Source organism: Dermacentor andersoni, chromosome 4, assembly GCF_023375885.2.
Source record: "Dermacentor andersoni chromosome 4, qqDerAnde1_hic_scaffold, whole genome shotgun sequence".
In the NCBI taxonomy this organism is placed as follows: domain Eukaryota; kingdom Metazoa; phylum Arthropoda; class Arachnida; order Ixodida; family Ixodidae; genus Dermacentor; species Dermacentor andersoni.
In genome coordinates, this window is record NC_092817.1 from 183,546,456 (window position 1) to 183,561,727 (window position 15,272).

Genomic DNA, 15,272 nt, shown 5'->3' on the forward strand with positions numbered 1-15,272 from the left:
CATTTACACAAAAGCGCACAATTTCTAAACAGTGTGCATACAAGCGTTTTTCCCAATGCCTTATGCAAACCATCGCTAAATTGTCAGTACAACTTCTTTTGCAGGCTATGCGAGACAAAAATGTTTTTCAATACTTCAGCTATAAACAATAATAACAATCCATTTTTGAAAAGAAGACTGACATCAGCCGACTGAATGACATTGATCGATTGAACAGTGATGTGAGCCAGCAGGCTCTTTTGAGAAAAGCGCTGATTGCTGATGGATGAATGCCTGAAAAACAGCACAACATAGTTCAACATGGTAATGTTAAAACCTGTAACTTTGGAACAAATCAGCTCTGACAAGACTGGGCAAATTGCAGTGCGTAAAATCACCATGCAAAGAACGTACATGATTGATCTGACTGATATTTGCATCCTGAAATCTTTCACTGCAATAACAAAAAAATAAGGAAGGCAAAGTGGCAAAGACAACAAATTAATGTGACAAAAGAAAATCAATCTGATCAAACTGCCATGAACGGTTTTTCATAGCAGTAGAAATTACATGATAAACATTATACAACACGGCATGTCTGCTTTGGTCACCTGTGTGACCTTTCCACAGTTCTCTCGGGGAAGTTTCATCTCGTAAACTGGCTTCAGTACAAAGGCAGTGGATATTTTTTATGTGCTATCACTCTGGTCTTGGACTAGATGTAAACATTCAACTAAAACTCTTCAGCACAGATTGTTGCCATGCAACCCTGCTGCACGCCACCTTTGTCCATGCCTGCCCAAACTGCGATTACAGATAGGTGACGTGCCTGCAACTTCAGCTTGCAAATTGTCACCAAACGTGAATCTACAAACAATAAATATGACACGCTCAAGCAAATAGTGTCAGCACACTCACAACAATGTACCATCACATGACTGCCTAAAAGCAAAATACTTCACATGCACCCTCCACATGACAGTCATAATGAGTACTAATATAAAGATGCCTATAAAGACATTTCTTTTTGTACACATTGCAATGCTAACCTATGCAAAAGATAACCACAATTCATTGATGCAAAATATATTTAGTGAAATCAGCACTGGTAGATAGCAAAATTTTGGCTCTTCAGGTGAGTTACTTCAAAAGCAGAAATTAATTGCATGAGAACTGCAATGTTTGTGTAATCAATTAACAATGCTTAACTATTTATGGTAAATTCCTTACTTTGGATCAAATGTTACCATTGCAGAATTGAAAACCAGCAATAATTAAGTGATGTATGCTTAGGAAAAATCCTGAGATTATCACCATTTTTAAGATGCCATTCCTTAATATGTGCTATGAAACACAATAGTGTCCCAATTAGTTTCGTCTCAAAAAAAGATGCAAATGTTGGACTTTTTGGAACAATAGTAAGTGGAACACTAATGCATTTTATCAAAGTATATCCTTGGGGAAGCTATTCTGGAAGCAGTGGCAATTACCTCAGCATTTCTTGTTGAGCATATGTCATTAATGCTTGAATTCAATTTTGCAGTTGTAACATATAGGCCCTGAAGTTATAAGCTACAAGTTAATACTACAGGTATAATACAAGTTAATACAAGTTGGTACTTTGTTTGATTACCCAAGTAAATATCAAGCTTTTCTGTGCAAACCTTTTCTGTCTGTTCAACTTTGGTGGTTAGGACAGTAGGACTTGAAGTTGTGCTCCTTGACGCACATTTTACGTGACGTTTAGTGCTAAAGGCACATTTGTTTCATGATAAGCTTAGTGTAAAACATGCACTAATTGGCCAAACTGGAAATTCAACAAAGGCATATTTCCTACACGGAGAGCCCATATTTCAGTGGGTTGCCTCAAACTTCTTAACTGAATGTGTTGCTTTCTTGCACGATGGGTGCAACCTGCCATCATCTTCTGCACAAGAGAAAGCTTGGTTCTTGAAGAAGACCTTCACGGGGACACATACAATGAATTTGCAAAATACTATGCTCTGAAAACTATGGAGCCAAGTGACGCTATACAGTAATTGGCTGAAAGCCCCCATCACACAAACAATATGTCAAATGGCTTGCACCAAGTAAACTGCAATGCAGTAGGTCGCAGCCTCGTTATCAAGTCCTATTGGATGCGTATGCTGAGGCAGTTGCAGAAGTTAGCACTTGTCCCAGATCGCAGCGTTGTGTGCTGTGATCATTTACCTTGTGTAAATAGGTGAGGCAGCTTCTGCCAATGTGTAGTGTCCAAAGTAACTGCCTTGTACATGCAAATCACAAACAGATTGGAAAGCATGCAAGTTTAATGCTCGATGGCTTTACAGGGCAAGCGACGCATCAGAAAAACTGAATTCCCCCCCCACCCCCCCCCCACCCTAATCGCCACAACTTGCCAAACAAAAGTTCATCCTTAAAATTCTTAAAGGTAACACTCTTTGAGTTCCAGCGAAAAGTCATCACCTTTCGTTTACAAGTACTTGGTTGTTGTGTGTTGTACGTAGGCCAATTTTAAAGCGAACTCTCCTGGACTTTCCCGACTGTCTTGTAAGATAGCTCACACTTTAAAGAAAAGAAATTGAATTACATGCCCGATGGTGGGATCAAACCCCTAGCACAGCAGCCCAACACTCTGTCAGGCCACAGTTGCACGCATGCTTCTGTCATGCCAACTAGCTCCTGGAGATGTCACACTGGCCAGCAAGTTGTGTGGGAGCACATTTACGTGCGGCAGTTTCTTGTCAAAGACGCAGGAATGAAGTGGCAAAATCTGTGGCATTTCACTGAACGCTTCACGAAAGCATCGCTTCACATAGATTCCAAGATGTGCGTTGGATCTGCATAATTTTTTTTCTCGTTATTGGCTTTTCACCTTTTATCTTTGAAGCGATGATTTCACTGCAGCAGAACTCGCATGCAAGAAATATATGCAGCGGCACAGAGTGCAACGACATTTAAGGGGTGAATTGGATCTTAGGGGAAAAAGAAAACGTTAAAAAATCTTTATTTCTCAAGTTGTGGCGCTGACATCTTGTAGAGTTTGTAGATATATCTAACTTTATGCCCTTATTTCAAATATGAACTCCACTTTTGTTTACCTCATTCGGTTTAAATTATATGACATTTTCTTTTACCTTTAAGCAAGACAGCAAGAGTTGTGAGGCTTCAAAAGAGAATTCCAAGAAGAACAGAACTCCGAGTGTCAACTTCCAAGTCCTGCAACTCTTGTTCTAGGTTAGCCAAAGCAACAAGGTTGGCCTTACTGTGTTTCTTGAATCGTGCCGAAGCCACTGATAACCTGTCCAGTCAAATCTGAATAATTGATCGCTTGCAAATTTTGAAGATTATATTAGGTAAATGAAACTTCAATCACATTATGAACAAATGATATCAACAAATATAGATTCCATATATTTGAAATAGGCATATAAAATTACATTTGTCTACAAGTTTACAGCGCCTTAACTTGAAGAATGAAGATTTCTAAAGAAGTTGTCTACAAGACGCAACTCCCCACCTAAAGAAAAACAAATCTATGCTCACGCTGAAGAGGTTCAGAAGAGTTCAAGTTTGCAGAGTCGGATGTTACAATGCATTTTCATGGTCTCTTATATTGTGCTAGAGAGATAACGCTTCTTGTAAAAGGCAGTGAAAGGGCAAGCTCCTACAGCAAATATTTTGATTCTTTGGTACCATGTGTGCTGACTTAGTACGCTGCCATAGTTTGCCAGTAAGTTAACTTCAACTCAGTGACTTCACAGTGTTACGAACAGGTCGGACAAAACTACTTTGACCAAGTTTGCCACTACACGGTTTCACGGCTCGTCTGTTGAATTCATGCATGGGGTGCACGCAAACATTACTCGTAAAACACTGCACACTTAACGTCACATAATTTAGAAATAACAAACAGCCTTAGTTTAGATGCTGAGTTTTTGGCACGGAAACCTCTCGTAGGTATACGTGGCCTGCCTTCCTTGATACTTAGTTTCACATTGACCTGATTACCTGCGAGGGATTACTGTCTTGTATCATCGTAGCAGTAACAAACACACAAGCTCGCAGTTTTGTTTGGCAGACTTATGCTGAGAGTTACTGTTGACAAGAAGAATCGTATGATGTTTGCGCATGCAAAAAAGCAGAGCACGTGTAGCAACCCATGCGTGCAAGACTCCGGTGCCAATGGTCCAACAGTGCAGGCCATAGTTTCCCAGCTGGTAATTCAGGTGGCTAAGATGAAACACGGATGAATTCTGTTCCAAGTCCAACGTGCTCCCCTTCTAGCAAGCCAGAGTTGATGGTTACGTCACAAAGCTATGCATCCCTGCAGTAGCAGTTAGGCACTGCGCAGCAGCTGTTCCAATAAAATGTTGCAGAGGTTTTTAAATATAATGGAGGGCTCTACATGCTACATGAGTGGAATCAGCCATATGCTGCTACTGAGTATTTTTTCATTAGGCCTGATAAGTTGTTTAGTTTAAATTGATTTAAAGACAGTTTCTCATCGTCCCCTACAAATTAGTAAATGATGTCATGGTGAATAACTGAAACGTTGCTTCATTACTCTTATACAAAGTGATGAAAAAAGGTCAACTTTAGAAAAGGCCACAGGTAGCAACTTAAGCTGGTTCTATTTATGTACAGCCCACCACTATGTATCTTTCAAAATTTGTGGCAATATTTAGTTAGTACAGCTAACGTAACTACTGATGCTACTCATCCATTTCATACAGAAAGAAGCAAGGAACATCCAACAAAAGGTCCACATTTCATATTGGCCATGTGCACAACATGCAACACCCTGTATCATGAGACGCACAGGCACCCACTTGGCAAGGGCACAGCCTCGGTGCACACAATGGACGTTTCAGGGGCTCAGACAAAGCAAGAGTCGCAAGCGAGATCTTAAGAAGCAACGAGACTCATAGGACGCAGGCACGACAGATGGTCACTGGTTGCCGCAGCTGTGCTGCTAGACACCACTGAACGACGTGCAGGCTTGGCTGTTGCAGACACATCCCACGACGAAGCTCAGATCTCTGTTGGCCAAAATGCCATCACTCGTGACATCAGAAACCTGCGAGAGAAAAATGGCCAGAAGTACAACTTTGCAGGCGCGGTTGTTTCAGGCTGTCCTAGCTATTGGCTCAAACAAAACCTCTGTTCCCAGCTAAACACCAATAAATATCCGTGGGACATCCCATTTAAGTCGTGACGTCTGCAAGCAAAAATAACGCGTTTCGAAGAAGGATCCTGGATGCTCAGAGAAAATGTAAAGTGTGCTGTTTACACAATCTCTTAAGGCGCCCTGAAACATTTTTCTAACAAATCACTAAATGGCCTCACTGTTAAAGGACGTCGCCTCATGAATCTCCTGCCACAAAAGTTTTAGAAATCCTTCCAAATATAAGTGGAGTTAGACGTAGTTATTAGACGGCCTCAGGAGCCGGCCTCTTCTACAGATTGGCAACATTTTCTTACCATGTGCGAAAAGTGTTTTAGGGCTCATTTAATGTCAAATATTTATTCAATCTGACCCATGTTATGACTGATTTATATATTTCAGCATTGCCATTTGTTGGGCGTGTTGGTAAACTGAAAGCATATTTAGCGCCAGCAAACAAGGACGGAAGGGAGACGACACCACAATGCGCTACAAATACGTATTCATGGTACATGTACACGTGCACACGTATACTATCGTGCCTAATACAGAAGCCAGTGACCAACAATTTCATCAAGAAATTCGATTTTCATAACATAGAAAAAAATTAAAAATAAAGTGCAGAAATATAGATACAAATCTGCTTATGGGGCAACGCACTTGTTAAGGCTGAGGCTGAGTGTTGTTCACAAACGAAGAAAGATTGAACCCGTTGATGAGGTGAATGTGAGTTTGCCAATTCAAATCTGACCTGCATTGTAGTCACTGACTTGGCTCAGTTTACTGGCCGGTAGCGCACGGCAATTCAAATTGCTGCTTGTGCCCATGAGGGGAGTTTTAAATATTACATCCATTTGGTTGTAGCTAGGCCAGCCTTGAATGTAGGTTAGCCCCTTAAGGTAAGAGCCCACATGCCAATAAAATAGGATGTAGATGAATCCCTGTTTCTCGGAGAAAATACGAACATTCTCATATGTGCCTTTATTTTGGCAGTTCATTCACCTGAACTTCACAGGCCAAGATCAAAGGCATGACATCCGATTTTATCACTGTCAGGTGCTTTTTCTGTTATAAAGACACGAGTTAGATTTTGTGGTAGTGAGGAGGTTTGGTGCACCCGGTTACAGTTGACTGTGTTTGATCACGATTGTAAGTTGACGCCACTAGTTTCATACAATGTATTCTGGAAAGAGGGTCAACCCATTATCACATAAGTACACTGTTAAAACTCTGTTAAACTCATGGTGCACTGTGTGATGGTTTGGAAGCCAAATTATACTTTAATTTATTTTAATTCCTGAGTATGCCATGAACAGTTTACACTTGTGATAACTTCCACAAATAATCAGTGGTTTTTTAGGAGTTTAACTGCATGAGGGTCGACCGCATATTCCCCACCTGTGTCGCCGGCATCAGAAGTCTGTGTGGGTGCTGCGGTGATACTGGAGGTGCCACGACTGCCGGAATTTGCGCGAGCACACGTCGCACTGGAAGGGCCGGACCCCCGTGTGGATCTTGACATGCCGGTTGCGGTCACTGTTGCGTGCAAACGCCTTGCCGCACACACCACAGCTGCAAGCAACAGCGCACTACTTTTCAAGGCTAGCGCAAGCGTCCTGCAAACGCAGAGGTACACCACGACGCTACGCTGTGAACTAAGTGCCTTACGGGCCAAATGAAAGGCAGTGAAAATATTTTCGCCATGTGATGTCACACAAAGGCAGCCCGGTTACCCACCTTTTCCAATAGGTCTAGAGCCGTTGTTTCAATATACAGCCAAACGCCTTTATAGCGAAGTATCTTGTATGTTTGCTTTGTGATGTGCTCTTGTTCCCAAGAGTCTTTTAAGGCCCCACAAGTGCAGGTCTACAGCTGTGCATGCGGGTCCCGTTTCCGAGCCCGGGTCTGGGCCCGCTGCTTGCAGCCTAAGCCTGGCCAAGCCTTCCTCTAAAAGACAACAAGCCCACCTAGGCCGGCCTGGTATGAAAGCTTCGAGGCCCACATCCAGTGTGGCCCATTCAGACACAATTTTGCTGTGGTGACCAAACAGTATGTTTTTCAGATTAAATTAAATTTTATGTACAATTTCAAATTAGGAGCTAATTAAACATACAAAGTTTACTTTATTCGGAAGACACACAACCGCATCACACAAAAACAACAAGTTGTCCAGCAACTCGAGTTTCAAACAAATATTTCAATTTCTTCAGACAAATTCTGCAAGTCGTGCTCAAAGACCTTAGCCTCCATGTTTCGGGCTTGAGTCGAGCTCTATACGTCGCCCAGCCCGCCCGACAAAAGGATATGGGTCACTCGTGCCCAGCCCAAGCCTGAGTCAAGATAATGTCAGGCTGCCCGAGTCTGGCCCATCAGCCCCGTTGGGTATGAGCGTTTGGGTTACCCGGAGCCCGTGAATGTCTCTACGCTGGTAAACTTGATGCATGGACAAAATAAAAAGGATGTACTAAGTGCATTTACCATATTACATTCAGCTAGGAGGCAAAGCATATACGCTTGATGAGTTGTCACATACAGTACTTCTAAATTTTCAATAAAGGTTTAGTGATTGGTCAAGAGAAATTTAAACATCGCAAAGCAACACAGTGCCTACGAGAGGCACTCTAGGGGAGGCATCTGGGTCAATTTGGACCTCCTGGGTACCTTTATTGTGTACCGAAGGTTTACAACACTTGATCCCTTTTCCATTCTGGCACCGATTAGCATGCATGTGGGAACTGTACCTGCAACCTTGTGCTCCACAGCACAATGCCATGACCACTAAACCGCTGTACGGGGTTTCAAAGGAAAGGAGAGCACACCAGGACTGAAGAAGTCTGGGGGAATATGCCTCAACGTATAGGTATTACTGTTTTTCTGCAAGAGCATGTTTTTCAATATTGCACTGTCCTCCCATTATGATGACGTCCCACTGGTGCTGCCTGCACAAGACCACATGCAATTGAAAATGTCAGAGCCTGCTGTTGCAATCCTGTAACCTCAAAAGTACTGCTCACAGTCGACACTCGACGGTGCCGAACGTACGCTGAGCCTGTGTAGCTACCAAAAAAGGCCCTGCAACACTCCTCGGCAAATTGTCGAATATAATTTGCTACAAGATATTACACAGACTCGCAATTCTCCTGTCATAAAACTTCTTTCCGGCTTGCTTCATATCCACAGAGCCACGGAAAGCCAAGTCACTTTTGTCACCTTTGCAGTACTAACCTTGTATGAAATATTCCTAGCATGCCGGAGGCTAAGGTTCCTGCTCGACCAAATGACAAGCCACCGACAGAAATGCAGCACGACAGTTTACATCTCGATACAGCTGAATCAGTAGAATCGGAAATTTGCTTCATTATACCGAAATTTTGTTATAATTCAATATTTTATGCAAATAAGTACAGTTGCCAATGGATTTTTCTTACATGGAAAGGGCCGCAATATCTTCCGAATTATCAGGCAATCAGAAAAAGCAAATATAAATAATTAAAAAAAAAAACAATAATTTTGTTGAATTTGAGAGTCGGCAATGCAAAGCGCTGGCAGCACTTCTCGATTTTTTTTTCTGGCAGCGCCTCTTGCTTTAACGCATCTCTGAAGCCCAAGACTGCGCAACGTCCAGCACGAAACACGCGAGAAGACAGCGAAGAATGCCATGCCATCTCGGCTCGCCGAGTCCTTGCACATGTGGCAGATTACCTCTAAAACAGGGCGCGCCAGCTGTATGTGCACTCAGCCATGTGCAGCCACGGCGGCATCAGAAAAGGAGATGTGCACCAGCCTATCCCTCGCTCTTCTTCCCCACACCCCCTTCCTGCCGTGGCTCACGCTTCATCACATTATCGCGTGTTCACTCCCCCATTTCCCCTTGCTCGCGCAGGAAGATGGCAGTCATCAAGCCACCACCATACTTCTTGGCTTACTCTCGCAAGCTTTCGCTGCTCCCACCTAAAGCATACAGCGCGCGATGCGTGATAAGATCTTATTGCACTTGGAAATTATACGAAACATGATGCTACTTCACTTCTGCAGTCACTATCGAACCTGCGATGCGCAATTTGGGAGGTACATTTGCAAGCAACCGTATGTCATTGAGCCATTTGACCGTCTGCATTTGCACAGAAGTTTCTATTTGTCGTCTCAGTATTTCTACGTGGCAGCAGTGAAATTTTATTTATTCAAATCGTGTACTTGTTTTGTCAAGGTAAAAAAAGTTATAAAAGTTAAATACTTCATTATATCAAGAATTTTGTTATATTAAAGTTCGTTATCTCGAGGTTTAACTGTACATCATTCTTTCCATTGCTTTGACGTTTTGCTAGCTGTTTACTTTCTTGTTGCTGAAGCCATGATTATTATCATGGTCATGGCCGTAGTCGTGAAACAAATTATCTGCATCGACAACGTGGCATCACATCTCGTATAACGTCATGGGGTTTACCACCCATTGTGGTGGCATAGTGGCTCTGGTGTTGCGCTGCTAAGCTCAAGGGCGTGGGATTGAACCCCGGCAGTGGCAACCGCATGTCTATGGGGGTGAAATGCAAAAACGCCCATGTACCATGCACTGTGTGCATGTTAAAGAACCCCAGGTGGTCCAAATTAATCTATAGTCCCCACTAAAGCATGCCTGCCTCACGATCATATTGTGGTTTTAGCAAGTAACACCTCAGAATTTAATTTTAAGTTTTTTTTTAGTCATGGGGTGTGCCTAAATGATGGTGTGAGGGTTTCAGAAAGCCACAACGCAGGACATTGTCTTTTTGAGCCAGACTGCATCTTTCCCTCTGTGCATAGGAGGATGATCAAGTGTTCACGACAGTTCTGTCTGTCTGGCAAGGTGAAAAAGTGCTGTTCACACAGCATTCCACCCGCATTATTACCAGGATCCTGGTGCAGCAATGCGATAAATGGCTCTAGTTGGTATATGCCCATGATTATCTTGCACACCATGTCGCACAGAAAACAAAAGGAACAACAAAAATTGAGCGACTGAAACACAAACACCAATTGTTTTTGTGTTCAATACAAAATTTGCTTGTGAGTTCTGTATACATCCCATCTCTCTCTCTCTTTCCTATTCTGTTGTCCGGGTTTTGCCATGCAGCCCAGTAAGGCGTTTGCTGTACACAGCACGGATAAGGCCCCGTGGTCTGCAGTCCCACCTGAACGGTCTGTCCTTGAGGTGCTGTGTCTGGTGCAGACTGTGTTCAAGCCGGTCGTTGCAGGCGAAGCGGCAGTAGCGGCATGCATAGCGGCCCCGTCCACGGGGCAGTGGCCTCTCACTGCAACGGTGTGCTCGCAACTGGTCTTCCGTCACCAGGTCCGTGCCACACAGTGAGCAGCTGATCCCCTCTCGCTTGATCAGGTCTGCAGTGGACGCTGCGGCTGGCTTTGCAGGGCTGTCTGTCATTTGAACAAGAAAGCGGCAGTGGTCAGCAGAGAGTAGATTGGCTTCTAATTGAGCCTGCACAATATTACATGGCTACAGGCATCATCGAAGTAAATGGAGGCCTTAGAATTGAAATACTAAACGCTGTCGGAGGCTAGTAGAAATTGAAACAATGAACACATTGCTAAAGGAACAGAGTGACAAGTGCCTAAGTAATACGTTATCCCGAGTATTCACAAACAAGCCTCAACTTGAACCTCGTTTTTTAACTGCGCCACATGAATGTGACACACACAGCACTTTTCCTCAACTGCCGAAGACACAGCAGTTAAATGATTCCCCTGGGTGAACCTTACAATGAGACGAATTGGAAACACTCAAGTGCATTCGAATAGACCTTGAATGCCAAGTTATGAAATTTTCACTCGGCAATCATCATGGAGTCTCGTCGAAGCACAGTGGCCACTCCACTCGAGGGTGGAATCGCCATATTCGCTTTATTGAATCGAGTCAAGAAGAGAAACTCTTTAGAGTGTGACAGTAACTGTCACAGACATAATCGCAACATATCTGGGCTAGGCAATGTTCGACAGTTCTCACATGAATCATCTAAGTTGGCAGAAATGTTTAACCAAACCACCAGTGATTGCTTTCTAAACGTCACAGTGAACGAGAACAGTGGAAGAGAGCCTATGTTTTTTTTTTTTTTAATGTTATCACTTGTAACTTCACTAACTGCACAGTTGGGACATGAGCTTTTCTACAGTTTTCCCACAACAGGCCAGCTGCTGAGAAGTAAGCATAATAAATTAGCGACTACACAAACACATTCACTAAGACTTGGAGTAGACTGGCAAATGGGCTACCATTGCAAAGCTACCCAGTGGCCTGGCCTCCCTTTCAAACCTAGGCTGCGATGTCGGCAACTTTGATAGGAACAATGACATTATGAGCCACAGGCAAACTTCCCTAGCAAAAATACATGCCAGCAGCTATTTTCAAGACACCTGATTTTGATTAAGTCACAGTGGTAAAAGTTGGTCCTGGTTCACTAAGTTGGCTCTGCTGCACTAAATGGCACCATGAGGGACGATGAGTAAGCCAGCAGCAAAGAACTGAACTGGACAATGCATAGGTCAGATGCCCACACTTTGTTGTTAAGTGCGTCTCTGCAGAATTTCCCATCCATCTCACCTAGCACTTTCTAGCGATGACAAAGGTCACCCCTGTGCTCAGTTACTCCATTTCACCCATAAACACCACAAGTACATAAAACACCGTCTTCTAGAAGGGCAACGGTCTCTGACAGAAACACTCAATTATCATTAGCATGACAATTTGCTCCACATTGCAGTTCACCAGTGAAAGTTCCACGCTCTGCAGCAAACACTGGGCAGTCTAAATGTGACAGCTGTTCTCCAGATACAGTAATTTCAATCTCCATCTTTTCCTGGTACTCCAAGCATCCACTCGTTGTTTCAGCCCCTTGCATCTTGCAAATGTTGCTACATCAGGAGGCCAAATGCGAAGACGAGCAGTGGTTTCTTGTTCAAGCAAACACTTCTTGAACTTGAAACAGCACAGACAAGTACATCATCTGCAGTCCTGTACCTAAAAGGTACAAAAAGCCACAACACATCAATCTAAGAAAGGCTTTACACAATGTGCAAGACATGATAAAGTAACTTTCAATAAAGTAACTTACATCACACAACTGTCAATCAATGCAAACAGAAATAACCAATTTTGTGTCTCTTCAATTAGCTGCTTCCTTCCCATTTATGTATGCTTTGCTTCACAGTGATTTTCTTCAACTTTGCCAGTCTGACTTTGTATGTCCCTGGTACATTTGGCAGAGACTGCATGACACACATGGGAAATAATGTGCCAAAATAAACTTTAGCACTTCCCTTTTCAGTTCATCATCAAGATATCCAACTTTTTTTTTGTCAAATACTATGATTATGAGTTCTTTAATTCTCTATTTGCGACTACAGCAAGAGCCAACCAGCCATAAAATTAAGCACCATACAATATTTGGTCTAAATGATGGTTTCATAATTAACTACAGAAACATATGACATGGCCAACATGACATAAAGTCAAGGTCACCAGCGCTGCAGCTACATCTCGCATTACAAAGCATGATTTTATACATAGAACATTTGCGTTGCAATTTTTGTAATGAGTTCATGAAATGAGAAACTGACTGTGATCATAAGGTTAAAAGAGATATGTTTTCATTTGCTTTGTTTTTTGACTGGTATACAACTCTCTAGGAGACGAACTAAAAAAAGGGTAACTTGAAGAAAGTTTGTATATTTCTCTTCAGCAAACTTTTCAAATAAAGGGAATTTCTGTCAGGCCTGTAACGTGTGGTATCATTTATCTTTGATCTGGTTCTGTAATAGCGTGCTAACAACTATGTGCTCTGTAATGAAGATCTTCACAATTCTGTTTCTGGATCGTACAGACCTGTAAGAAAAAAGAAAACACATTAGGCATGTTGAAAAAAACTAGAACGGCATTTTTTTGCTGCCTATCACACCCAGAGTTTGACAGAACTGACTGGGTGACAACAGAGAATCAGCGAAAGAAAAATGTTTAATGGCACCAGAAGCGGAACTTCATGGGAGGATCACGAAAATTGTTTGCTATTGTGCAATCATACACCTTGTCGACACAACGAACAACCTAGTATTGTGAGAATAAATGTCTCCAGCATTATTACACTGCAAGGACTTTGTTCTATATCTTAAAAAAAAGTGGAAAATTGATGGAAGCAAACATTCCTTTTCTTGCTTTAGACATGACACAATGAAACACATGACTGCTCTAATGTGGTGCCTAGCCTATTATTGAGATTCATTTGAATGCAACTACATTTTAAAACACTTCGGGGTTTGCTCCGCTACTCCAAACTAATTGGGGTATATAAGGGCTATTATAAATGTTTCATTCACTTACACATTATCAAGTAACTGCCAGCACTATATATATATATATATATATATATATATATATATATATATATATATATAGGCAATAGCAACAGCATATGTGGAGTAGAAAAAGATAAGAATATTGATTGCATTCCCTTGCTTTGAATACTGTGCACATAATGGGTAATCGACTCGGAATGTTATGAAGCGTTTAAGATCTACTAGCTATTAACAGTGTTTACGACTTCTTAAACTGTAAACCAAAAGCAACCGCCAACTACATATGAGAGTGTGGATACACACTGCTGAAGTTCTGACTAGCTCGTCTGGAATATGCATCAGAAGGAGACAGGCGCCCCCAGCCGTTGAGCACTCTGGCACGTAGCGGACATGTCCACTAGGTGGACACTTACAGAATACCCTCTTGATGTAAGCAGAGGGCTGGGACATGATAGATCTGAAGGCAAAAATGCATTTATAATGACTTGATGAGCACAGGATGACATACACTGAACTGTTGTGTTTCTTAGAAACCCTATAACCACAAAAAATGGTGCCTCCATTGCCAACATTTTATGCAATGTTGTGTCAAGTGCCTGGCTTCTAGAAGTACCAAACTGACACTATTCAAGGTAATTAGAATACTATTATTATATAAAAAGATATATGGTAGAGAAAGTTGAGCCATATTTGTAGATAAGCTACAATAACTTATATTAATAAATTGATATATAATATACTTGGCTCATTATTATTATTATTATTATTATTATTATTATTATTATTATTATTATTTGCATTATATGAAAGCCCAGACCCTCTATACCTTGTTGTCACGTTTAACTATGGCAACAATTACTAAAGTTAATCTACAGTAATCGCAGAGTTTCAAGGTTTCACCAGCAACACGTCCTTGTCTTTGTCGACACTCAATTCACTTTGTCGCCCCCATCTTCTGCAGTGAGCGGCAAAGATCACAAGCAGGCCAACGACAATACTGCATGATACAAAATATGCTGTTAACTCATGTGCCAATACACTGGCAAGTGCCAGAGAATCACAAAAAAATTGATTATAACACTTGCCTTCACAAACTAGGTTCAGCTGGTTTCACTATATCCAGAAATGTGGCTGCATCATGACATCATGATGCACAATAATTTGCCCATTTCTTGTAGTGGCTGTGACTGCCATGCAGAAACGCCGACAGAAAAAAGAAAACATGCAGTGCTCTGCTTATTTTTTTGTGAATAACATCATCACATCTGGCCTTGCTGCTACATGAAGTCAGAAAATTTCACTCCTTGCAAGAAGCGGGTGGCAGAGTTACTTCAACTTTGAAAATATGTGTCACTACTTCTTAAAAAAAATACATGTCAACAGAAGCTGACATGTTGATGGCTATGATGAAATAACATATTTCAGCAGGAGTTGGACCTCAGAGAACCTGCAGAAAACAATATGAAGGTAAACGCTTTTAAATAAAACTGTTAAAGCCACATGGGAATGCTTTGATAACAAATGCAAACCTCATTAGTTGTCTGAATAAACCTCCTACCAGTTTTCACATTTCTCCAACAAGGAAATGCACGTTTAGTTTATATTTTTGTGTGTGAAATTCATTAACCAGGAGCCAAAAACTTTCAGTTCAGAGGCTGCAGTTAAGGACTAAAACAAGCATCCTGCACAGTCTGTGCCATGTACAACAGGTGTTGCCAGCAGTCTTTTGATTTTAACCAAACATCAAGTGGTCATTTTCACCCATCAACCAGAAAAAACACTTTTAGGG

The 15,272-nt window shown here is 41.9% G+C and overlaps 1 protein-coding gene across 1 annotated transcript; it reads right to left on the reverse strand.

The window, feature by feature from the left end:
* Window positions 1-4,601: 4,601 nt before the first annotated feature.
* On the reverse strand, window positions 4,602-13,561 carry LOC126530502 (uncharacterized). Its single transcript, XM_072287987.1, has 3 exons — window positions 10,315-13,561; window positions 6,545-6,718; window positions 4,602-5,059 (listed from the first exon to the last, which is right to left on the reverse strand). The coding sequence occupies exons 1-2, from the start codon at window positions 10,560-10,562 to the stop codon at window positions 6,559-6,561; spliced, it is 408 nt and encodes a 135-aa protein (XP_072144088.1). The 5' UTR covers window positions 10,563-13,561; the 3' UTR covers window positions 4,602-5,059; window positions 6,545-6,558.
* Window positions 13,562-15,272: the final 1,711 nt, after the last annotated feature.